Source organism: Pyrgilauda ruficollis, unplaced genomic scaffold, assembly GCF_017590135.1.
Source record: "Pyrgilauda ruficollis isolate IOZ18807 unplaced genomic scaffold, ASM1759013v1 scaffold35, whole genome shotgun sequence".
NCBI lineage: Eukaryota > Metazoa > Chordata > Aves > Passeriformes > Passeridae > Pyrgilauda > Pyrgilauda ruficollis.
Window position 1 is genome coordinate 2,342,537 of NW_024524934.1, and position 26,651 is coordinate 2,369,187.

The following is a 26,651-nucleotide window of genomic DNA, read 5'->3' on the forward strand; positions in this document are numbered from 1 at the left end:
TGTTTTCTGGGGCTGTTGAAAAATGTCAGTGATAGTGCCCTGAAGTGTTTGAAACAGAAAGTGAACAGAACATTTAAAGTAGCACTGTGGTGCCAAAACTTTGATGGAACCAAAAGGAGGGGTGCAGGGATGTCTGTGCATCAGCAGTGCTTACTGACACTTGGCCAGTGCCCTGCAGCAGCCTCCACAGTAGGATCAGTTCTGTCATTTCCTAAACCTCTTTTCAGTTCCTCAAAAACCTAAGGGGGCAATCAGGGCATGGAAGCAGGAACAGCAGGGCTTCCAGGCTCTGGTAGTGTGCTGGGGTTCAGCCAACACCCAGCCTGCAGAACCAGATGTGTCCTAGTAGCTTCTCCAAGCATTGTGCTGCTGGACTCCTGAGCCATGAGAATGTAGCTGGAAGTGGTGGCTGGAGGAAACAGCAGAGTAGAAGATTTAGTGGGAAGAACACATTTCTCTCAAGGGGAGCCTTTGAAATGTCTGTAAATTCATAACAAAACGGTCTCTAGGGTTGGCATTTGCCTTGAACTTGAAAAAGGACCAAAGTCAATGGACTTTGGACCAGTCTGCTTTTAAAGAGCAGGAGAGTTTAGAAAGGATCAAAGAATGGTGAAGCAGTCTGTTGGACCACAGTATGTATTTGCTGGAGTGCCTGAATACAAATTTAGGAACTTCATTTTGGCCTGCCAATTGGAGACTCTTTAGAAGCCTATTCACATTTTAGGTGTAGCTAATAAACTATTATGTGACTCATGGAGCTCTACAACAAACAGATCGATGCATTTGAGAACTAGGAATTTTATCCTTATACTAACTTTAGTGTTGATATAAGACTTACTGCAATGATATTGACTGCAGCCAGGTGGTGAAGGGACAATATAATATGGGATTATTGCCTTGCCTTTTACCATAAAAGATTTTTCTGTATTACAAAGCTCTGAGAAAAGGTTAGTAGCTAATAATAAAAAGTTATGCTTATATTATGTTTTAGAGCATTTGTCCTTCCAGTCTTTGTAACACACACAAGCATACACACATGAAATGACAACAATTCTGTATCCACACTAGTGACACCAGAGAGAAAAAGCTGCACATGCAATATATTAATTCCCTGCTTCCCATGGGCAGGTCATCTCCAGGGGAGCAGGACCCCATCACATGTGATGGCTGCCTGGGAAAACAAACACCATCACTCCACATATTCCCCCCTTCCCTCTTCTTCTTCCCACCTTATATACTGAGCAGCATGTCATATGGTCTGGAATATCCCTTTATAGTAGCTTCTCCAAGCATTGTGCTGCAGGACTCCTGAGCCATGAGAATGTAACTGGAAGTGGTGGCTGGAGGCGACAGCAGAGTAGAAGATTTAGTGGGAAGAACACATTTCTCTCAAGGGGAGCCTTTGAAATGTCTGTAAATTCATAACAAAACGGTCTCTAGGGTTGGCATTTGCCTTGAACTTGAAAAAGGACCAAAGTCAATGGACTTTGGACCAGTCTGCTTTTAAAGAGCGGGAGAGTTTAGAAAGGATCAAAGAATGGTGAAGCAGTCTGTTGGACCACAGTATGTATTTGCTGGAGTGCCTGAATACAAATTTAGGAACTTCATTTTGGCCTGCCAATTGGAGACTCTTTAGAAGCCTATTCACATTTTAGGTGTAGCTAATAAACTATTATGTGACTCATGGAGCTCTACAACAAACAGATCGATGCATTTGAGAACTAGGAATTTTATCCTTATACTAACTTTAGTGTTGATATAAGACTTACTGCAATGATATTGACTGCAGCCAGGTGGTGAAGGGACAATATAATATGGGATTATTGCCTTGCCTTTTACCATAAAAGATTTTTCTGTATTAGAAAGCTCTGAGAAAAGGTTAGTAGCTAATAATAAAAAGTTATGCTTATATTATGTTTTAGAGCATTTGTCCTTCCAGTCTTTGTAACACACACAAGCATACACACATGAAATGACAACAATTCTGTATCCACACTAGTGACACCACAGAGAAAAAGCTGCACATGCAATATATTAATTCCCTGCTTCCCATGGGCAGGTCATCTCCAGGGGAGCAGGACCCCATCACATGTGATGGCTGCCTGGGAAAACAAACACCATCACTCCACATATTCCCCCCTTCCCTCTTCTTCTTCCCACCTTATATACTGAGCAGCATGTCATATGGTCTGGAATATCCCTTTGATCACTTGGGGTCACCTGTCCCAGCTGTGTCTCCTCCCAAATTTCCCAGCTTTCTTGCCAGTGTGGCAGTACAGAAAGCAGAAAAGGTTTTGGCTCTGTGCAAATACCACCCAGCAATAACAAAAGCATCTCTGTGTTACCAACCCAGTGTTCAACACAAATCCAAAACACAGCCCCATGCTAGCCCCTGTGAAGACAATTACTTCTTGCCAAAGCTACCTGTGTGAATGAAAGCAGGTGCCTTCATCATGCCAAGGCTCATGAGCCACATCTTCTGGTTGAATGATTAAATGTCTTGAATTGTGAGTTCAGTGGGTTTTGTGTTAGTCTCACCAAGCTTTGAAGGGTGTTCAGTATATTCCTGAACTACAGCAGTGGCAAATAAAGTAGTAGATAGGAATGAGGTGAGAATATAGGGGTCTACTGCAGGATTATAACTTTATTTGCACTAACACATGTATCAGGTTGTTGTCCAAGGAGCATGTCCAGCATTTGCAGCTGTGACTTTTGTGTAGCAGAGACATTTGCATTTTATTCATTACTGCTTTATGAAAAGCTTTTTTGCAATGGATTTGTTGTGCAAGTTTCCTTTTTTAAATTTGATGTACAGGATATGAATTCATTTGACAAGTTTATTCCTTTAACAAGTTCAATAATCATTTGCGATTCACAATTTCATTTGCTGGTGGCGTTATTAATTTAAAACTTGCACTGTATTCCTTATCAGATATTTATTGACTAGTTTGCACTTTACAGAACAGTATTTGAGTAAATCAGAATGCTGTAAACTTGCCTTATTAACAGGTTGATTGCTTTAGCAGGTACTCACTTAAGTTTCCATTGCTCCGTCATAAAACATTCCCAGCCATGGAATACATTTTTGAGTGAGATATTATATTGTATAGACCAAGGTGTACACATGGAATCTCTTGTACATATAAAGAAAATAATAAAATAGATGTTTTCTCCTGCAGACTCCAACAGTCTTGTGCAAAAGTACTTTTTTCAACTGCAGGGAATGAATGCAAGGTAGAAGTAAGATACTGTGTGACCTAGAGGTCATGAAAGGAGAATGTTACCATTTTCTGTTCTTCAAAGGGCGAAATGTCTCACCAAAGGTGAGATCTGAAACTCACAGAGTCCTGGGAAGTTTTCATCAAAACTGAAAAGTTAATTATCTGCTTTCATTTCTTTTTCTCTTCCCATTTTTACAAATAACAAGTTACACTGTCTGCCCACTCTTTGTGTGCAGCAAAAGTTCCCCTTTGTGTTTAAAAGCCTGTTGTGGTACTTGTGGAGTGAATAACTGTGTTAACAGCCATACCTTTTGTGTTATTGTAGATGTTTGGATGTCTACAAAAGCCACCAGAAAGTGAACTGATCCCTCCTTTTAAGCCTAAGTGTGTTTCTTATTAAAACATTTTAATAAGAAGGTGCCTATTTATAAGACTTTGTTAAAAATTTGACAGTAAAAATAATAGATATGTTGTGTAATATAAGAATCCTATAAAATGCATATAAGTTTTATACCTGAATGTGACAAGAAGTTTTGAATCTGCAAAAAGTCTGGAAAATGCTTTTAAAAATACAATTTTACCAGTGAAAAACTACATGACATTATTTCTTCCTTCTAAGCAGATCTGTTGCAAAAGTGTGTTCAGGGTCATAAACTCTGATTTTAGCAAACAAAACCAAGATTTTTCTTATGAATGAATGAATAAACCAAAGTTGTTATGATGGGATCTTTAAAAGACGTTTCCTAGTATAAAATCTTCTGTCTCAGTTGTTTATGAGGTCAGTTTGCCCTTCAAAGACCATTTCAAAAAGCCTCTAAACTCTGTACTTTGTGTGTTATGTAAATTCAGAACAGTTGTAGATATAATTATCAAGTTCAACCACGTATAAAGGTATGTTTTTAAATTTCTTTTAGCCACTCAGCCGATATCCGCCTTTGATCAATGACATTTCCTTCTGGCTGCCTTCTGAGACCTACTCTCAGAATGATTTCTATGATTTGGTTCGAACCATTGGTGGAGACTTGATTGAAAAGGTTGTCCTACTAGATGAATTTGCCCATCCAAAGTAAGTGAAAATTTTAACACCTTTTTCCTGTGGTTATAATGTAAATATTTTGTGAATATTTTAGTTCTGTATACCAAGAAGTTCTCTTGATTCTTTCAATATTTGCACATTTCATTTTTTAGCTCCAAAACTTTCCTGCAGCAAAAAAAAAGAAATACTTTTTACTTAAAAGAAATACTACCAATTTTTCAGTTTTCCACTAGTACTGAGCTTGTGGTATTCAGACTACCCCAATGCTTTGTGCTCAGGTTTTGGCAGCAACAGTGAACAGCTGCCTTCCTCAATACATCTGGCAGTGCGTGACACTCCTGTCTGTAGCGTGTCTGACATTCTAGTCCTGCTCTTTGCTAAGTGAATGAAATTTGTTACCTTATTCTCTTCCTCTCTTCTTCTAGTCCTGACACACTAGTAGACCTTTACTATAATGTCAGTGCTAATAATGGTTTGTTGCAGAATGCTATTGTTGGTGTTCAACTGGGAGGAAAAAAAAAAGAAAGACCTTGTTCATTTCTTTCTGACACTTATTTATATGCTGTTGAACAATCTCTCAGGTTTCAGAACACCATATGGGTATTGCGGCACTGACATGACCAGGGAGTGCACAGGGCATTTGTCCAACTGGTAATAACAGTTGCCTCAAAAGCAGAGAAGTATCAGCTATTACATATGTACTGTTTTTCAATTTGCTGTTTCCAAATCAAGAAGTAGAAAAGCTGCTGGCTATCTAGCTTTCTAAGACTAAGGTTTAAAATAATTTGTCTTGAGACTTTTTAAAGTGCTGTAGGAAGGAAGATAATAAACCTTTTTTGAAGATATCAGGAAAATACTTCATGTTGTTCTCCAACACCTATAGATATTTTTATTTTCTGCTTTCTACATCCAGGTATTTAACTCTGTTGTTCTTTTGAATTTGATATGTGATGCAGGCCAGATGAATAGATTATTCTATAGCCTAGTTTTCATGGCCTTTCAGTGGATTTTTATTTTTTGAGGGTTTTTTTCCTTTTTACCCTTTTTGTGTAGTGTTATATGATACTGTTTGTGCTGCGTAAAGAAACAGAAATGGAAATGAAATTTGTGTGGGCATCTTAAAGCTTTGAGTCATTAATTCTTGAGTCTTTCTCACATGCAAATCATGCAAAAGGATCTTACTCAAGATGGTGTGTGCAGAAGACAAATACAGGTTAGGATAAGATAATGAGTACTTTTCATTGTAAAGAACAGAGTATATCTTTCAGGGAAATTGAGAAGCAAGTTTATTGCAGGTATGGATAACTTCTTACTGTCACTTGGAGTGCACCATAATATCAGCACAAGTACATAGACATTGAAGGCTCTGCACACAGATCCTGCTGTCTTCTATCATGATGGTTCTGATACAGTACAATCAACATTTTTTGGTAAAAACTGAGTTGTGGAACCCCATTCTGGAACTGGTCCTTCCATTCATTCATGCCAAAAGTTTACTGTATGTGTAACACCTCAGTGCTCATTGCCACTTTTTGTCTACATTCTCCTCAGTGATACCAAACCAGCAATTATCTTCATTGTTCCATCATCTCCTAGGGGAAAACCCTATGTGTAGTGCAAGCAGATCTTCCAAGTCTGGAAGTTTGGAGAAATCTTGTTCCCTCCTTCCTCAAACAGTGGCAGTATTATTCTGTGATTACTCTCAGCATCTTACTGGGGAAATCCGCATATGCTGTGACAGCCTGCCAGCAGCACTGCATCAGCCACGGCTCAACTCACAGCTTATGCTTCTCTTCTTTGCTGAGTATTGTCTTCCATACTAGTAGAGTGGTGAGGTAGGGACAGGATTCACTACTCTGGTTTCCTACTGTGTATGTTTTCTCCTTTGATATGCTTTGACTCATCCAGAATATATTCCAGGGATGACAGTTGTTCCTCCTCAAGGAATACACCTCTGGTTCCCTCTGTGACTTCTGCAAATAAATGGGAAGGTTGATTGGTCACAGACGATTGTCATACAGATTTAGGACCTTTACTAGTTTTGTTCTCTAAACCATTTAAACCTCACTCAGCAGACATCCAAATATGTTTTGACCCTATAAGGAGGAAAAATTTCTCACCTTTACATCTGAAGAATTTGAGAGGTGACACTAATGGATTGTTGGTAAGTGATGTTGTAGTCCTCTTGTTTTTTTTCACCTGCAACAACAATAAAAGAAATATTTTCAAATGTCCCGTTAAAAATCAGTAATTCCAAGGAGATTATCTACTGCACTAACAAGGAATCATAAATGAAGACTAAAACATAATGGTTACTTTACCCTTTCTTCTTACAACAGGATGTGTGCAGATATGTGACTTTTGAGAACTGATGATATAAGCCACATAAGCAATTTTCTTTGATTTTTAAAGGCCTTGGAAGACTGACGTTTTGAAAAGAGTTTTCTACTTAGTCTTAATTCCTAGATAATCATCTTGTTATGGGAATGATACAGTGGCTTCTTTAATTCAGTGCTGCAGAAAAGCCTCTGGGCACAGAAATTAACATAAGAGATCCTCAGCGTTGCTATGGATCTGTATGTTACAGATCTAGGTAGTTGTAACCATTATCTTGAATTTTTAGTGAATCTGCTGTGGAGGATGGGAGAAAAGTGTCTAAGACTGGAAAAATTGTAGTGCTGCTGTTTTGAATGTTAGTTACTTACAAGCAGCCTATTAAGTTCATGCTTGTATTTAATCACTAATAGAATTTAAAATTCAGATTTTTAAAATCCTTTAAGAACACCAGTTTCATGAGGAATTAGGACATTCGGTAGTCTTATTTTCCTTCTTAAACTGCTTTTCTTAGTTATTGGACTATAAAGATCTGAAAATAGAAAATGTTATACAAATAAAACTAATTTATAACACAAAAAGAGGTCTTTAAATTAAAATCCTTTATAGAGGCTGCCTGTGTAATGCTGTGTAGTTGCCTTTTCTGTGGTTCAGAAACCTTTCAGTATTTCACTGGTCTTTGGACTGATACCCATTCTGCAGTACATTGCAGTTATGGTGTGTATTAGCAGTGAAAATGTATTACTCTACAGGGAAATCTCTACAGGGAAAAGGAAAGTGCGGGCAGGAAAAAGCATGGGACAAGTAACTGTTTAAGCAAGGAAGAGATTGCTGAAATCAAGTAAATCTTGATTACATGCTTTGTAAGGTAATAATATTGAGACAACTTTTAGGGAAGCGCAGGCAATTTAAAGATAAGCAGAAAGGAGTCTCATTGCTGAAAAGCACAAGTTTAGGAGAATGCCAAGTTTCTGTGCTGGAGTAATTAAGAACTGTTCCAGCCTAAACGTGTCTTAGGTAAACTTAACTGAGCAAAATCAAAACACAGCACTGAGGTAAACTGAGTAATGTCACACAGTCGGGGTTTAACTTCATTCAAGATGAATAATGCAAAACATGACTCTAACACACCTGTTACTCAGGTATATTAAGAATCAGCCAGCATATGTGAGGGAAAAGTTGTGACTTTTCTAAGTGCCAAGGAAACTGAGTGAAACTGTGGTGGGTGTTTCCCTTACTTTTTGCAATGGTTGTTTTATTGTCCATATCTTTAAGTTTACACCTGCTACTACTCAACTTGTCTAAGCTGCCTAATCAATATGAATGACCTTCAGAAATTAAATCAGAAAGTAATCTCTTTTTCAGTAGTCAAGACTTCTCCAGTTTTGGATAGGAAACAGATTTCAAAAAAGAAAGGGTGGCTAAATGGCAGTCAAAAGGTAGAAAGGTGTCTGCCTGCTATGAATAAGCAGATCAATGCGGAGAATCCCAGGAAGAGGGATTTACATTCCTTCATTCATACAGTTTTATGTTTTGGTAACATTCAGATAAGTACTGTGGCTGCACACATGCAGAATTTCAGGAATGGTAATTAAAGCATATCTGGACCAAGTAAATCATACATGGCAGAATATGTGATAGAAGTGGCACAAGGTATTTGTGACCCACGTTGTCTCTGATGAAGAGGACAGAGAGAGATAAGAGTCCAGGGGTGAGAATTTGTCCCCTAAAATGCAGCACCAAAGACAGAATACAGAAATGCTGAGGTTGTTTGTCTTTGCTTTGGACAATACCTGCAAGTGTGTTTTTCAGTTTAGCATGCCATGTTTCTCTTGTGTAAGGTATCTTGTGTGATCCCATGATATGATGGCCTCACATCTTCATTCTGAAAATGTGTTTTCTGCATTTTGCTGTGAGGTTATTTTCCTATTGGTCTTTCAAAGTTAGTTATTAATATTTCCGTTTTGTTAGAAAGAAAAGGGAAGTAAGGAAAGATATGGTTCCACATCTTCCTTTGCAAGGAAGATACATAGGTAGACTGAAAAAGTTTTACAAAATTGTAATCAAGACATGCACTGTGTCCTTAGTGTACTTAAGAGGTAAATTTTTAATCAGAGCAACTAAAAATATTCTGAAAAGGCAAAGTGGAGACAGTAAGGAGGAAAAATTGATTTGCTGTGTTTTGACGGCTGTGCTGTTAAAAATATAAGTGGGGAATAGGTAAGAAAGGATTTATTCTTCCCTTTGAGTCAATTACTTGCACACTTCTGGGGTGAGATCTGCACATTTGTCACAGTCTGTTAAATGAAGTGAGAGGAAATGTATTGGCTGCTGTGAAGGAGGAAGGTAGGTGCACTGTGGAACCATCTTTAGAGATTTTGGGAGTACTCAGACAACCTGTGTCTCCTCTTTTCCAAACAGCAAAAGGAAGAGATCTGACAGCAAAGAGTCAGATCCTATTGACTGCTGTATTTTGTCAATGCATGCCCCTAGCTCCTTGTTAGTATATAGAAAATACAATGTAAGAAAGTCACTTTCCACCAGGTGCCAGATTTTGAACTTTTCTTATCTACATGAAGATAAAATCAAATACTTTTAGGTCTGGTTTATTCATTAAAGCTGGCTTGGTTTTGTCTTGCTTCTGGAAGAGGTGAATTAAGTAGAATAATTCTTAAGTGCTGCTTGCTGCTAGTATTACGCAAATTAAAACAATCAAGTCAGTCCCCAAACACCATGTTGTTCTTCAGTCTGAGCAGTTTACAATTTGCTGAGGGATTCTTTGAGATTACCTTTAACTGCTGAACTGGCAAAGTCCCAGCAGCAGCTTCTCTGCAGAGAAAAACAACCCAGAAGCTGCTTTTGACAGTAGCTAGCAGAGAATTGGTTTTCAATTCATGAAAAATGTTCTCCAGCTCTCTTTTGGTTTTTTGGTTTTTGGTTTTTTTTTTTGTTTTTTTTTTTTTTTTTTTTTTTTCCTCCTTTTGGTCCCATGAAATTCATGAATGTCAGACTATAACATTTTTTAAATAAATTAACGCTGGCTTGGTTTTGTCTTGCTTCTGGAAGAGGTGAATTAAGTAGAATAATTCTTAAGTGCTGCTTGCTGCTAGTATTACGCAAATTAAAACAATCAAGTCAGTCCCCAAACACCATGTTGTTCTTCAGTCTGAGCAGTTTACAATTTGCTGAGGGATTCTTTGAGATTACCTTTAACTGCTGAACTGGCAAAGTCCCAGCAGCAGCTTCTCTGCAGAGAAAAACAACCCAGAAGCTGCTTTTGACAGTAGCTAGCAGAGAATTGGTTTTCAGTTCATGAAAAATGTTCTCCAGCTCTGTTTTGGTTTTTTGGTTTTTTTTTGGTTTTTTTTTTTTTTTTTCCCCTGCATTTGGTCACATGAATGTCAGACTATAACATTTTTTAAATAAATTAACTGTTCATGGAAGGATCCGTCAGAGGATTCTCATTCACTTCTGAGCCTTTCTTCAGCTGTCACAGTAGAGCATGACCACATAGTTAGAACATTGGCTAGTTAGAACACTACAGTAGTACCCTTCAGTCCATCTTCTCTCTTTTCCCTCTCTTGTCCTGACCAGGATCAATGCCACCTGGTTTTTCTTGAGAATAAGAACCTTCTCTGTCCTTCCTGCTGCAGTCATGCTGATGGCAAGGTTTTCTACATGTGTTGGAGCAATGCCAAGCACAAATACAGGCTGGGCAGAGAATGGCTTGAGAGCAGCCCTGCAGAGAAAGGGTGTTGCTTAATGAGAAGATTTTGGGTGTTGGTTTCTCCACGTCATGGCACCGTGCACTTGCAGCCCAGAAAGCCAATTGGATCCTGGGCTGCATCCAAAGCAGCACAGCCAGCAGGGAGGGAGGGGATTCTGTCCTTGTGGGACCCCACCTGGAGTGCTGCATCCAGCTCTGGGTCCCAACATAATAAAGACATGGATCTGTTGAAGCAAGTCCAGAGCAGGGCCACAAGATGCTCAGAGGGCTGGAGCACCTCTCCTATGAAGAAAGGCTGAGAGAGTTGGGGTTATTCAGCCTGGAGAAGTGAAGACTCCAGGGAGATCTTAGAGCACCTTTCAGTACCTAAAGGGGGCCTGCACAAGAGCTGGAGAGTGACTTCTTACAAGGGCATGTAGTAACAGGACATGGCTTTAAACTGAGAGAGGCTAGGTTTATAGAAAAGAAATTCTTTGCTATGAGGGTGATGAGGCACTGGAACAGGTTGTCCAGAGAAGTTGTGGATGCCCTATTCTGAGAGACTGGACTGTTAATGGTTAATGACTCAATCGACCATTTCCCCCAGGTGCAGAGAGGCTGTGTATACCCATCGCAGGAGGCTACAGCTGGGTGTTGAACAAGATAAAGAAAGAGGCTGATAAGAGGCAAATCCTTGGAAGAGGGGAGAATGGTTTTTGTCATGCCAAAGTTCTTAACACAAGTGGCTCAGCTATGAAAAATCCCTTCTGAAGTACAGGACATAATATCAGGACATTCACACAAATATCAGGACATTCATACATCGCTTGAGGGTATTCATCCCTGCTGATGTGCCATAATTGCTATACCTTGGAAGGTGTCATAAACCATCAAACACTCCTGAAGTGTCCTCTGATCCAAGGTATTGCATGATCCAGTGTAAAACTCCCCACTCCAGTGGAGGTACCTGGGTGTTCCCACCTGAACCTGAGTGAATATAAAGCCACTGAACTGTTTTGTGGGCTTCCTCACCTCTGGTAGAGGTGACTGTCCCCACTGAGAAGATCAGAAGAGGACCAATGGGAAGCCATCAGCATCCACAATGGTGGGGGTTTTTTGACTGTTAATCTCTTTTCTCCCCCTCTCCCCCCACCCTTTCCTATTTATTTGTCTCTCCCTCTCTCCCTCACAGTTACTGTTAAATAAAAATCTGTACTATTGACTATAGCATATGGTTTTAATTCAGGCAGAAATATCTCTCTAATAATTTTAACAACCATATCTTAACACCATTCCTGGAAATATTCAAGTTCAGGTTGCACGGGGCTTTGAACAACCTGGTCTAGTGGAAGATGTCCCTGCACATGGCAAGTGGTTGGGAACTAGGTAATATTACAATTCCATTCAATAATAGTTTCATGATTCTTTTGCCTTGTGGGCTTCAGCTTAGGAGATGTGTGTGTAATGGAATTTGGGTGCATTTCAGTCCTGGTAAATGTGTATATCAGGCCTTCCCTGTGCCCCAGACCAACCCAACAGCCAGGGCTGTTTGACTGATTCACAGTCAGAGTGGCCTCAGCTACTCTTCAGGCTCTTCCTCTTCACTGCTTTTTCTCCTTAGAACAGCAGCTGTGTAGAAATAGCAGCTCCAGCCTCACAGCAGCCCCTGCTTGGAGGTGGTCAGGGACTTTCTGGCCAAATTAATTTAGAGTAAACACTGGGCTGCTCAGAAGACATGCTTTATGAAGACATATGGGTTCTGTTCATGTCCCAGCAGAGCTGAGATAAGCGCTCAGGTGATAAGGTTTTCATCCTGACTGCCTAAAGGAAATTTAAAGGAGCCAGGAGTTGCACTCCATGTCAGTAACTCCAAAGTAACCCTGCCATGCTGATTGATATATGGCTTCAGCAGATCTTGCACTCCCTTCATTATAGCAGTCATGGTGCCCTGCTGTTCCCCACCAGGACTGAGACTGTTGGAGTTCAGCTTTCCCAGATCCTGCACAGTGGCAAGGACATTCATAGAGCCCAGAGCACCCATCTGCTAGGGTTTGGGTTTTTGTTTGGATTTTGTTGTTGTTGTTGGTTTTTGGTTTTTGGTTTTTGGTTTTTGGTTTTTGGTTTTTGGTTTTTGGTTTTTGGTTTTTGGTTTTTGGTTTTTGGTTTTTGGTTTTTGGTTTTTGGTTTTTGGTTTTTGGTTTTTGGTTTTTGGTTTTTGGTTTTTGGTTTTTGGTTTTTGGTTTTTGGTTTTTTGTTTTTTTTGGGGTTTTTTTTGGGTTTTTTTTTTTTAGGAAAATGGACTGAAAAGCTTTTAATTCTTCCTTTTCCTCCCCAGCAAAAACATTCCTGATTGAAATTAATATAGACAATCGATTGAGTAAATATGTACTTATATATGCACACCCTTGTTCCAGCTTTTTTGTAGTACAAAATAGGGTGATATCAGAGACAGCAAAAATGAGCACTTCCATAGCCCAAGCTAGAAAGTATTGTTTGATAATGGAAGCAGGTATTTTCAGTGCTGCATTTGTTATCTCTGTATGTATAGACTTGGAATCTGTCTGCGTACTTTTGTTAAGCACCCTTTTCAAAGTTTTTTAACTGCTTGGCCTACAGCTTTTGAATTCCAGTGTGGATTCAGATACTTAATTCCTTTGGGTTGCTTTAACAGTCTGCCAGATAGCAGTTCCCTATCCAAATCCAAGCGTCATGAAGAACTATGAGAGGAATGAGGAGTGGGGAAGTCTTTCCTGTAGAAAAAGCAAACACTTGAACTGTTCTTAAAAAAAAACCTGAAAAACCAACAATGACAAAAATCCACAAAAAATCCCCCCAAAAAACCCCCAAACCCCCCAAAATCCCCCCAATTACTTGCTTTATACAAAAATCAAGCGAGTTCTATGACTTATGTTCTTAAAAAAAAAACAAAAACCAACAACGACAAAAAAACACAAAAAAATCCCCCACAAACCCCCCAAAATTCTCCCCCCCCCAATTACTTGCTTTATACAAAAATCAAGTGAGTTCTGTGACTTATGTATTTTTGCACAGTTTGTGACTGCTGGTTCAGATCTCTGGTGCCAGTGTTTATTTGAAGACCATCTAATTGTGGAAGAATAAAAAAAGGAATAATCAGCTGACCATGATAGACAGATTGTACTTTCTTTGCTGTCCTCAGTGTTCAGACAGGCACCATGCAAATAGCTGTTCTTAATGGGTTCCTATTGAAGTCTGAGGTTTCCTTCAAACCACTGTATTCAAATCAATTGTGGGGCAGACAGTGTTCTGCTGTACCATCCCTCGCTCTCCAGAGTCTTCACCGAGAGAACTGTCTTTTTTTAAGTGATAATTTACTATAAATGAGCATCAGTAGGAGTCCCATTATTCTTTGGTGGGAGGTTGGTGGCTAACACACAGGCTTGTGGGAGGATTGGTATTCAAGGAAGGAAAAGGATGAAGTAACCACAGGTTCCCATTAGAGGATGGGGGGAAACACAGCCCTGAAGTGTGATGTAGCACTGGTGATATTCCATAGGCAATGTAATCACTCTGCACAGGTAATAAGAGAGGGAAACTTAAGTACATGAACAACACAGAAGACAAGCATCAAACCCCTTACGTGTTCAGGCAGATGCAGAGGACAGGCTTGCTGTATAGAAAAGGATCGCTGGAGTCGCAATGAATCATTTCTAAGAGGCTGCTCAGCTGAAGAGCCTTAACCTTTCTTCATCATGTCAACCTGAAGTCAGCCATTCACCACCAGTTCTCAGATGCAGCCCAGAAATCTTTGCCACAATTCCCAGAGCACTTCACAGCAGGTGTCACAGGAATTAGCACGGTGATTTATTGACAAGCAGCGGGACGTGAAAAATGGCTAAAGGAGTCAGCTGCCGCAGGATGCACAGGGGATAGCAATAGGCTCATGAGTGCTTCTGAGTTCAGAGAAATCCTAGTGAATTGCTGACCTTGTAGAACAGAGGTGGAGACTATTTCTGTGCAGAACTGTTTTTCCTAGTCTGCAAGAGTGAGCATACTGGAGTTTGAGAAGCGTTGAGATGGATGTGAGTATGTCAGAGAGGGAAAGCTTTGGTAATCACATTTGTTAGATGGTGACTATTGTCCATCTCTACTCACTGAAATTGTTTTCTCTGCCTGTGCCAGTGCTCTGACTGTCTGCTACTGCCTGGGATGCTCATGGCTCTGCTTTGCTGTCTCAGGGTGGGATTCCATACCCTTTCCCTCTTGTCTTGGTCTCTGTTCCTGCCCCATTCGTTCTCCCACAATAACAGTACAGTCCAGGAAGTCAAGGTGGAGCAGTCCTGTCAAGGCCACCAGTAATGCATGACAACACTGCAGGCTGAGAGTCCCTGCAAAGGAATATGGGTGAGAGACAGAAATGTGTTCTGGCTGGGTGTCAGGTCTGTACCTGAAAGTAGTTTTTCTTTAATACAGTAGATGTATCCTTCATGTAACTTTTTTCCCTCTCCTCCTAAACCAGCTTTTAAATGAATGTTAGTGTGCAAGTATGGCGTGTTTGTTTTCTGCAGTGACGAGCAGTGTGGAGAAACAACACATCTGTAGCACATCCTGAGCTCTCTCAGATTCTCTTGAATTCTTGACTAGAGATCTGCATGGGAAGGTAGAGATGGCTCTGTTTGCTCATGGCTTACAGCAATCTTTGTAGCCACAGAAAGCGGCCACAGTACCAAGGCAGCCACAGCACACTTTCCTTGGGGTGATGAAGGACACTGCTGTCCTCTGTGTGTTGAGAATTGCGTGTGTGGATGCCTGCATATATGTGCACTTACCACAAAGCCTTTCTCAGAACTGTAGAGTGGGATAACAAAGTGGCCTGGCCTCTGATTCTTAGACTAGATTCAGCTAAACATACATTCTATAAAGCTGCCAGGATAGGAGATGGGAGGAAAAAGTCCTTACATGCTTCCTAGTACTTCATGGAAGAATGATAGATATAGCACTAAATAATTAATCCTAGTTTTTATATTTTATGGATCCAGAACATATTTTTTGTAGGGATAAATAAAGCCCTATAGCTAGGAAGAATTTTCTTAAGCTGAATCAAAGCATTATGTAGCTCAAAGGTTGCTTATCTCCATACTGGGAAATGTCAACATTTAGGCTGAGGAAACAAGGTTTTCTTTAATTTCAGAAAAAAAAAAAAAAAAAAAAAAGTCAGGATTCCTGAAGCAAATCACAGTATCTTCCCATTGTTTTTGTGCTTGATGGATATTTTATTTTAACCTACCAGTTAATTTTAAATTATTCATTTAAAAAAAAATTGCAGCCAGCATCCTTGTCTCTGGGTAAATTGAAGGGAAATTCATGTTCTTGCGCACCCTATAAGGTCTGTATATTATAGAGGTGGACCTGAGCTGAAAAAAATACTTCTGGATGGTGACTGCTGCCATACCAAATTCTTCCAGAATTTGGGTTTCTGCCCCAGTTCTCTCAAATGCTGTCTGATAACATTAATATTAAAACGAACACCATGCAACTGATCTATTATTTATCAGGCATCACACAGAAATGCAAGGGAAGGGTGCCTTTTAAAAATCATTCTGAGTATGAAGAAAAGATTTATGTTTAGTATTTTCATGCCTATTAGTACATATGTGGGACAGATGAATAGTAAGGAAATGAATTACTCTTCATTCTTTGTGAATGAACACCAAAAAGGAGATAGATGAAGACTGATTTAATGTTGGTCTTGTGGGGTTTTTTATTACTTTGATATATTAAAGACTCATGATTCTCAGCTGAGGTATTGCCACCCTCATCCTGTGGGCCAGCGACACAGGCTGAAGTATTAAGTGACACATCTGACAAGCCACAATGGAATTTTAACAGTTTGGGTCAGAACATTGCTTTCAGTTGTGCTGGGGAGATGGGATGTGCATTGGGAAAGTGAAGCTCAACTAGGATGGTGCAGCAGATACAAGTTATTCTTGAAGTCAATGGCTAGGCTCAGTTACACAAAGCCAAGTGTTTAATTGTGTCATGTAGGCAGACCTATTTCTTAGGGTCTGCTAATGCAGATATTCTTGGGCTTGGCTTTATAAAATTTCAGATCCCACTGAATTACTGGGTACTCTGGGAACTAATTTTCATTGTAATTAGGAATAAAAAGAAGCATCCACAGGGAAATAATGTATGTGCACACATTCTGTGATCAAGTAGACAAAGGTGCTGCAAGTTTGATGGGCAAGAACTAAAATCTGTGACTGGTCAGATTATCAAATGGAGGAAATGCTATGCTCAGTCCTGAAGAGCTCTTGTTTGTTGACCCCGGCTGTGTTTCCATAGTGTACAGCCAACAGAGAGCAGCAGCACCTTAGAGAGATGCTGCAATTATGGCTATTAGTTTTAATTGAAGAACTGTGTCCTTAACTCAAAGCTTAAAGGTAATTTATTAAGGTCAATAAATAAGGTGTACACTGAAGTAATGTCTTGCAGAACACAACAAAGAAAAATACCATACGGGGGGAAAACGTTGTGTATTTTAAGCTCTGGTTATGGATTGTAAATGAAAAAGCCCCATGCAACCTGTAATCCATGATAAGTTACTATTCTAGTGTATTAGTTTGTTCCAACACATTCCACCAGTTGCGCATGAACAGACCATTTTGGTGCTGGAAAGCACGACTACTAAAAAAAGTGGACTTGAAAATAAAATATGCTGTCAGCAAGCCACCTGTAAGTGATATCGGGAAAGATTGTATAATACATTTGGAGCACTTAACTTTCTTCAGTCAGGGTTGACACAAGATGAGCCTCTTGAATGTCATCCCAAATAATTATTTTTTTTAAATGCATTCTTAAATTCTCAACAATTTATTATTCTTTTTCCTGCTTATAATGGGGCATTTTCCATACTGGGGAAAGGGATAGTATTAGTTCTTGAAGAACTTTTCTTCTCTGAGTGACACTGAAACTCCCTGTGGCTTTCAGTGAAGCTGACAGTGCAACAAATGCAAAATCAGGACCTCAGATCTCCTTCCAAAGTCCACTGAAGTCAGTAGAAGCCATCCCATTGACTTGTGTGGGGTTAGGATCAGGCCCTTTGTGGTTTCCTTGCTCATTAAAACCCAGTCTGTCTACAGAGAGCACAGAGTAATTTTTCTTCCGGGAACCTGGACTTTATTGCCTGTGAATTTGGTTCTCCATTAAGAAATACGATGACTGTTGTTAGAAATGCTCTTGTTATTCAGAAGGGAGATGTTGATATTTGCTCAGTAAAGTGGTAGTTAATAATGAGATTTGCATTACAGTTGCATTCAGAAGTCCTTCCAGTTTTCTGGTATTTTGGAACTACAGGAGGCACCTAGATGTTGTAGGAATACACTTTAACTGTGCTTAGCCACATTTTTATGCATTGTGAAAACTGCTCAACTCTGACTGAAACATCAATCATCCCCAACTTTAATAAGGACAAATGAAAATATAGATTTATTATGAAATATTCTCATACTGCAGCACCAGACCTGTCAAGCATAGAAGATGAAAGAGCAGCTGAAGCTGTAACTAAGAATGTGGAGTTTTCCTTACATATGGTAACATCAACACTTGCAAGCATGGAGCTAGGAAGGAAGGGGTGGAGGAGGTAACCAGCCACTGCTGACCTTGCCTTTGCCAAGTTAGACTTTGTATTGCAAGCACACCCTGCATTACTATATAATGGTTTATATTCCTTCATCATGTTGTTTGGTTTGCTGTTCACCATGGGCAGGCATTTGGGGTGTTGGGAGGACTGTCAGCTTTTCCATTACTGAAGGATAAAGATGCCCTCTTCACAAAGAATTATATTACATTGTAGGAGCCTGTATTAAAAAGTAATTGCTTTAGTAGAGGATTGGTGAGTTTCCTTGAGTAGTGCCAGAAAGATGCAATCAGGGTGTTCTTGGGTTTGCTCTTACCTATAGTTTGTTCCTGTGTCTCAAAAAAAGAAAAATAAATTCTAAGATTAATAACTTTTACATTGAACTAAAAGATGTAATGACAGAATGGAAAATAAACTCTCAGATGACTAAAAATTGAAGGCCAGTTTGCCTAAGCATTATTAAGGACTGCAACTGAGATTACAAAAAATTTACCTTTACTGCAGAAGTTTGACTGCTCTAATCAAGGCTGCTTGATAACAGGCATGCCTTAAAGGATACACACATGCTTTTCAGGTGAAAAATCTGTCATGAAGCTCATACCTGTTACCACCAGACAGTTCTGGTTGCAGAGCATGGAGTGCTGGAGTGATCTGATGAGTGTCCCTCTAGCTGGGTGTCATGTAGCCAGCAGTAGCATGACTAGGATGCTACAGAGGGTGATGTATGAAATCCTTCCCTGAACTGTTAGGGAATGATACCTCTGTTACAGAACGTCTCCCTAATCCCTGTCTGTTAGTGATTGCTTATAGTGGAATGGCAGGAACTGTTCATATACAAATCCAATTGCAGTTTAATCCTCTTGGCTCTTGTCATCACTAGTATTTTGTGGCATTGAGTCCTAAAAGTTATCCACCCGTTCTTTTTAAAGTATCAGTTTGAAAAGTGATTTAGTTCTGTTTGACTTTGTAGTAGGAGGGCAAGGAAAAAAATACTTCTTAATTAACTTTCATCATGCTGTTTATTTATTCAGTCCTGTTGTTCTTTCAGATAAACAGCCCTGATCTTGTCAGTCCTTCCTAATTCAGTCATCTTTCTTGACTAATAACTTTTGCTGTCTGACTCAAGGACCCTTTATTATCTCCATATATTTTTTAGATGTGGAGGTCAGAGCGAGCTTGTATCCATGGCATTGACTTTTATGCTGTGTTTTATGCTTTTATATTATGATATTTAAAGTGTTTTGTTTTTCTTGTTCCTTTGGGAAGATTCTAGCTTTTCCTTACTGTATTTGTGCTGAGCCAAATTCTTGATCTGTTGGAAGATGGTGTAACAGGCTTTCTTGCAGTGAACTCTCTTATTATGCTGCTGGAATTTATTTCTATTTATTTTTGACAATACATTTTGTAATATGGTTATTTACACTTGTATTGGTTTTGCATGGCCTGGTTTCTGTTAGTGGGAGGACACAGAGGTGCCTTCTGCAGAACCTGCCAGAAGCTTTCCACCATATCCAGCAGAGCCAGTCTTGGTGGCTCCAAAGATGAATGTACTGCTGGCCAAGGCTGGGCAAATTAGAAATGATGGTAACACCTCCATGATAACATATTTAAGAAGAAAATCAAAACAAAATTGGGGAGCAACATGCAGACAGCAAAGGCAGGGCAGAAGGAGCAGAGGAGGTGCTCCAGGTGCCAGAGCTGAGACTCCTCTGCAGACTGTGGTGCAGACCATGGAAAAGCAGCTGTGCCCCTGCAGCCCATGGGGATCCACAGGGGATGCAGAGATCCACCCACAGCTCATGGAGGAATCCATGCTGGAGCAGGTGAATGCCTGGAGGAGGCTGTGATCCTATGAGAGACCCAGTGGAGAGAGGGGCCCTACTTCCAGGCTGGAGCAGCCTCTCCTTGGAGAACTGTGACATGTGGAGAGACCCACACACTGCAGCAGTTTTGGGAGGGCTGTTGCCTGTGGGATGGACTCACACTGCAGCAATTCACAGGGAGCTGTTGCTCATGAGATGCAGACACATCAGAGAAGTTCACAGAGAACTGTCTCCTGTGGGAGGGACCCCACAGTGCAGCAGGGGAAGGACTCATCTCCTTGAGCAGTGGTAGAAGCCTTGGGTGATGAACTGACCTAACCCCCATTCCCTGTCTCCTTGCACTGCTCCTTGGGTAGGAGGTACAGCTGGGAAGGAGGGAGGGGTGGGGGAAAGGTATTTACTTCTCATAATCCTACTCTGATTTTGCTTGTAATAAAGTCACTTTATATTTCCAGCTGAGCCTGATTTGCCCACGGTGGTGTTTAGTGAGCAGTCTCTCCTGGGCCTTATGTCAACTCATGAACCCTGTCTCTCAGAGGAGATTTTCTCTCCTCTGTCCCACTGCAGGGGAAAGTGAGTGAGCAGCTCTTGGGGGTGCCTAGCATCCAGCCAGCATCAACCCACAACAACACTGGTTTTTTTAGCTGTGTTTACCTGTGTTTCTAGTCTAAGTCAAAAGCTGGACTGGACGTTGGGATGAAGAGATAGGAGTAAAGAAGAAGCCACCATTCATCTTAGGTAGTATTGCCTCTGCTCTGTAACAGAGGTATCACTGCCTCAAATATTTGGGATTTTTTAATTTATTGTCAACAAATGTTTGTGCTATACATGGAATGCTCCATTGTGAGGTCGTTTTTCTTTCAGACTTTGTCCCTGTGTGAAGCACACACACAGGGGCAAAGTAAGCACGTGGGATTTTTTTTATCCAGTCATTTCAGTGGTGTGTTTGCAACAGGCTGAGAAGCACTATTTAAATCGTAAATGAAACAATTAGCAAATAATAGCAAATAATAAAATTTATTAACCTGATAGTTTTTCAGAGAAATTCCCACCACTTCTTTAAGACAGCCTAAGATCTTTTATCCTAGTGCTTCCTGAGCTCAGACTGGCTCCTCAGTTGCAGTAGTGCCTATTTGGGTGCCTTTTCCCCCAAAATTCCATTGAATTTCTGCTGAGGTGAAATGTTTTAATGTCCTGAAATAGCAACTAATGAAAAGAACTCAGTAAAAACAGTGCTTAGCATACCAAAGCAGTTTTTCTTCTGGCCTGGAAGCATTAAAGAGAATTCAGTTCTTTGTGACCACCTCAGATCATCCTTTTGTCCCAGTATGGAGTCTTTCTCTCCATATTTTCCTACACAGTTTCCAGCAGCTGATCCTCCAATGCTGCTCACCAGGCTGTGGCTGCAGATCCCATCAAGGAGAAGTCTGTAGCAAACACTTTTCTGTTAGGTTTGACTACAATATCAACATAGCAAATGCTGTCAAAGTAAATAAAATAAATTTTATTTTATCAGTAAATTGTCTGCAAAGCCCAACCTATTCCACACAAGTTACATTACTCTTAGTTTAGCTATAATTCCAAAGTCTCTCTGAAATTACAGTTCTGTGGCTTTTCCCAGTGAGTGGCACAAACACCTGAACAGTCAGAGTTGCAAAGATGACTTAATAGTTCCTTTTAGTTTTTAAGCAATTAGCTCTGTGAACTAAATGCTGTTCTTTTAATAAGAGTTAGAAAATATGGTACTAATTCTGCTCCTGCTTTCCAGGGGGCTTCAGTTTAAGCCACACTGATGTTTGAGCTCCAGCATTCTGAAAATGGGTGGCCACTTTCTGAGCATGTGAAGAAGCTCATCAGAGCTGCAGCTGAATCTAAAATCTTCTACTGTCTCTCACAATTCCTAACAGTGCTGAGATGAGCCCATTTTGGGATGCTTCTTTGCACTGTTTTTTAAGATGAGGGTGTACTCCCTCCTTACTGAGAATGTTTTTGTGAATTTTAGGGTTTTCTTTCTCAGCATTGGCCTTTGCTTGTTTGTCTTTCTATTCCCCTCCCCTTCCTCTCCCCCCAGTTTTCATTTTCAATTATTTTTGTTTATGTTGAACTTCTGCCTGCTCAGCTGCAGCAGAGCTTAGTTTTGGCAGCCCGCCTTGTGGTGTGCAATCCTACAACTTCTGCTGCTGAGCAGCATGTTGGAAATCACTTTGAAATAAATCCATGTTGGACCAAAAGCGGCATCTTTGTTGTTACCCCCTCAGAATAATTTGGTGCTATAATTGGAATTCTCATTTGAAGTAAATAAACATGATGTCAGATCTATAGACAAATCTGGATGCACAGTCAGTGAGAGAGGGATGTGTGCATACAGCCCTCTCCCTGGAAGAGAGATGCACTTGCAAAGCGTGCATGGCACTTCTGATGCTTTGGGGCAAGTTAGTGCTGGAGGAGAGTGTGGGCTGGAGGGTAGCCCCAAATCCCCATTGGACCACCCTGAGGTCTGTCAAAGGAAATGTTTGCTTCAGTGCTGCTCTTGACATGAATGTGGCCATAAGCCTCGTGTTGTTTCCATTCTCATATTTGGAAAGGTAATACTCAGGGCCAAAAATAGGAATCTGTGGATCCAAAATGCTACTGGCGCTTTACCAGTCCTTGGATGGCATGTGGGAAAGGAGATGAGGCTGTGGGCTTTCATGGTTCCCTCTTGTGTGTAGGCTGACTGCTGTGCACAGTCCAGGATTTCCATTTCAACAAGGATATGGAGGAAATTCATAGAAAATTGACAGGAATAGTCAGAGCAAGGGAATGACTGAGAAAACCACTTCTGGTAGAGACACTTCGGTAGGTAAATAGAGAGAGATTTAGAAAATCATGAGTTGGTTAGAGAGGATGGGTAGAGGAGGATGGTTTCATGGCTTCTAATACAGAAGGCAGCGTGCTTCAAGTGAAACTGCTAGGAACCAGCTCCACAGCAAGGAGGAATTCTTTGCAGGAGGGTGACAGAGATGCCAAAGGCTCATGTGGGGAGACTGAGTTAATGCAGAGGAATATATTGACACATGAAAGACACACAGAAGCATCTCAGAAGTTATTTGTGTTGAGAATGGATTGGAGCCCAGAGAGGCTCATGCACACTGATTCCATTTTTAGCTTCAGCTATCCAGTCCTCAAGACTGTTTAAAAGGGCGTGGTGTGATGGAGTGTCATGATTTGGCACTGGCCAGACTCCAGGCACCCACTGAAGCTGCTCACTCATCCTCCCCTGCTACAGCTGGACAGAGGAGTGAAGATGTAACAAAAAGGGTTCATGAGTTGAGATAAGGACCAGGAGAAAACACTCTTAGGGCTCAAATTAGAGATATTAAGTGAATTTATTACTAACAGAATCAGAGCAGGATAATGAGAAGCAAAATATGCCCTTGAAAAAACCGCACCTTTTTCCTCCCCAATCTCTCCCTCCTTCCCACTGGCAGCACAGGGGTACAGGAACATGAGAGTTTGGTCAGTTTATCACCCCTGATTTCTCTTGCTGCTCAGAGAGAGGAGTCCTTCCTCTGCTGCACCATGGGGTCCTTCCCATGGGAGACAGTTCTCTGTGAGCTTCTCCAACGTGGCTCCATCCCGTGAGCAGCAGTCCTCCCAAAAGTGCTGCAGTATGGGTCTCTCTTCCACAGGCTGCAGTCCTCCAAGGACAAGCTGCTGATAGTCTTTGTTGCAGGCAGGACTGGGCTATGTAGACTTTGCTCTGGCCCCAAAAAGCTGTTCATATCCTCTTGTACAGTGTAATTCAGTAACTTGAAATTGGCTTTTTCCAGGGCTTTGAAATCTGGGCATTTTTGCTGCAGGTTGCTGCTCATTTCCCCCCCTGTATCATCATATTGGTTTTTGATTTAAAAAAAATGAAGATCTCCTGGAACCTGGTTGCATTAAAGTCTGGTGTGTAAAAGCAGTGTTTAAATCCACTTTGTGCTTTTTTAATTGAGAAATGCATACAACACAGAGACTTAAAATTGCATTTTCAAGCCAAGCGCATGGTTGCTGTTTGTCTGTCACACCAGCAATGGTTCCAAGTGTTTTTGTGAATTCAATCAAATACAGTCTAGTGCAAGCCAGAAAAGCAAGGGAGGAGAAGGTAGTGATGAGATAAATGTGAGGTGGGGAAGACCTGCAGCAGAGCTGATTTGCAATTGCATCTTCCTATTTCCCCATTGTCTGTCTGTCCTGCAATGCCAAAGGAGGCAGAAAGACTTTGGTTTGAAAGGATGCTAAAGATGGCTGTAGAAAGCTGTCAGGGCCACAAACAGAGACATGTCTGTGGTGGTGGCAGAGGAGCAGGTCGTTCCCTGCAAGCTTCTGAGGAAGGAGCCATTTAGCACAGCTTGATGGGAATGGGGTAATGGCAGTGTTTGGGATTAAATGGGGGAGTAAATGATGGATGAACTGTATCGCCCAAGAAAATACTGTATGCAGCTGTCAGGGCTGTGTCCTCAGGATCAACAGCTGTTGTAACAGTGTGTAGCTATCCCTACACTGTCACCTTTTCCTCCCCATCACTTAACTGCCCGTTGCTCTGCTGTTGCTCAGTGATGCAGCAGCACCTATGAAAAAAGACAAAATGGCGGAGATTGCACTTAAAACATAACTGGAATCCTTTTGAGTTTTGCTGTGTTTTATTTGGGTTTGGTTTTTTTTTAAGAATCACTTTTCATTTCAGTTTCTCTCTAAACATCCAAATGTGCTTGCGCATCTCTTGAAAATAATAGCATTACTGAATCAGTGGGGTTTTTTTCCTGCTGCTTTATCTGACAAAATTCCTTCTTCTCCTTTAAAGTATTAGGGAATCATATCCAAACATTCCTGAGGAACTGGGAATATTGGTACTGGAAAAAAAATGTTGGCATTGGAAAAAAATAAACTCCAGGAAGAGACTTACTGGCTTCAAACATTGAATAAACGCACAACTTTCAGAATTTAAATGATGAGCCTTTTAGAATTGGATCACTTTCTATATTGACTCTTTTTGGTCTGAAAGAGGGGTACTTTGGGGGCCTTGTTGAATTGTTTGTCCTAGAAAGGTGCCACAGGATTTGTGCTAGCTGTTTTTCCCTGCAGTGGTCTGCAGAATTCAGTGTCTGCAAGCACAGTAGGGGAGGATACAGAGGCAGTTTCTTTGCTTGCGATTTCTGGAACTCTCTCCCTGCTGGGACCTTGTTCCCCTGACTGTTGTCCACATGGTCACTCAGCTCCTTATTCATTAAGGTTTCTCAAAAGCTGCTGGCTTTCTGATAATGTTTCTTATACAGGATCCAAAGATTAGCAAGCCCTCCATGCCACTAGAATCAACCCAAAGGGAGGCCCTTAGTCTATGGCTTGACTTCACTTTGTGCTTCACTCTGGGCAGTATCTTCTTACTGTTTTAACCACTGCTTCACAGATGAGTGTTCCACTGCTTGGTGCTCTCAGTCTGAAGGAAATCTGTTTCTGACATCACCTTAGGTGCAGTCCAGGTACGAGGATGCTTTTTTTATAACTTGCAGTGCAACACTATTGCATAGAAAACTACAGAGCCACCTCTCATGCCTGGAATCTTGGGTAGGTGTGTTTTTGAAACAGAGACTATGTGTGAGTGAAAGTCATGGAAGTGGGAGAAAACAAGGCTGAATGAGTTTTTTCCGTAACATTCCCATGAAACTGTCTAGACAAAATAATCTTTATAGGTAGAACTTACACAGCAAAGAAACCCCCAGATTTATACACCATGAATTTAAATTTTACAGTAAACTTCTGTGTTACATTTTTTATTAAATTGTGGACTCTTTAAAGTGATTATCTTTGAACATTTATACTTTTCTATAACTTGATTATTTTTGTACCTAATAAAATTCTGAAGAATTTGATGTTATTTCTTAGTGCTCAGAATTGTATTGCCCAGTATTGCCATTAAAGTAAGTTGTTTAAACTATTCAAACTCTTTATGCAAGTTTCTTCTCTTCACTGTTCTTCAAACCTCGATAAAATCCCTCTTTCCAGAAAACATTGCTGCAGAAGGCATATACTTCTGTCTCTGCCTGACTCATTTGCCAGCCTTTCCCCTGCCCAGAGGCTACAGACCTGTCCCTCATTTTGGTTCTGTTGTCCAACCTTCTAAGAGCAGAGTTGACACTGATTTCAGGCCTGGTCTCTCAGGGTTTTATCCAGTCTGCTCTCGGAAACTGCTGAGGATTGAGATCATAAAGCCTCTCTGGGCAAACTGCTCCTCTGCTTGCCTGTCCTCATGGTGAAAAAGTCTTTCCAGATATCTGACCTGGAGCTCAGTTAATTTAATCCAGCCTCCATTTTCCTTGCATTCTCCATCACTACCCAATTTGTTTCTATATTATTTGCCTTTCATGCTGATCTCTATGTCCAGTTACAGAAAATTGTGGAATTTTCTCTGCAGTCGGTATTTTTAATCAAATAGATCAGTCTATCATTACAGTACAGCACCTTAAACCTAGAAAGAGCTGAATGGGAATTGAAATGCCTGTTAGTTTAATGAGATGTAAATAAAATACTTGACCAGAGTGTCCTTTCTTTGGAAGAGTTTGTTTTATTTGGGCATGGATCATCTGTAAGTGGAGAAGGTGATGGTGACAAAAACAAAACAGGAGCCCAACTGGTACAAAAATTAGGGGTATGACAGCCAAAGGCACGTGTGTTTAATTTCTCAATAAGGCTGAAGTTTTATTCAAGGACTAGAAAGATGCAGTTGAATTGGGCAATCCATAGTACAAATTCTCTACCGTCCTGAACAGAGTGACAATAAACAGGGTGACAATACAGGTTTAGTCTTTTAGAGAGAATAGCTTAACATTTCAAATAATTTAATTGTCTTTAATCATGCAATCAAAGTGTATCAATCAAGTGTGAAAAAGGG

The 26,651-nt window shown here is 40.6% G+C and overlaps 1 protein-coding gene across 7 annotated transcripts in view; it reads left to right on the top strand.

Annotated features, from left to right (window-relative positions):
- The window catches only part of FARS2 (phenylalanyl-tRNA synthetase 2, mitochondrial), a 233,022-nt gene that overhangs the window by 151,822 nt on the left and 54,549 nt on the right, over positions 1 to 26,651 (top strand). For all 7 annotated transcript variants that reach the window (XM_041475377.1, XM_041475375.1, XM_041475374.1 and 4 more), the window contains one exon: positions 4,136 to 4,287. In XM_041475377.1, the coding sequence (XP_041331311.1) occupies positions 4,136 to 4,287 (152 nt within the window). The remainder of the gene's footprint in view (positions 1 to 4,135; positions 4,288 to 26,651) is intronic.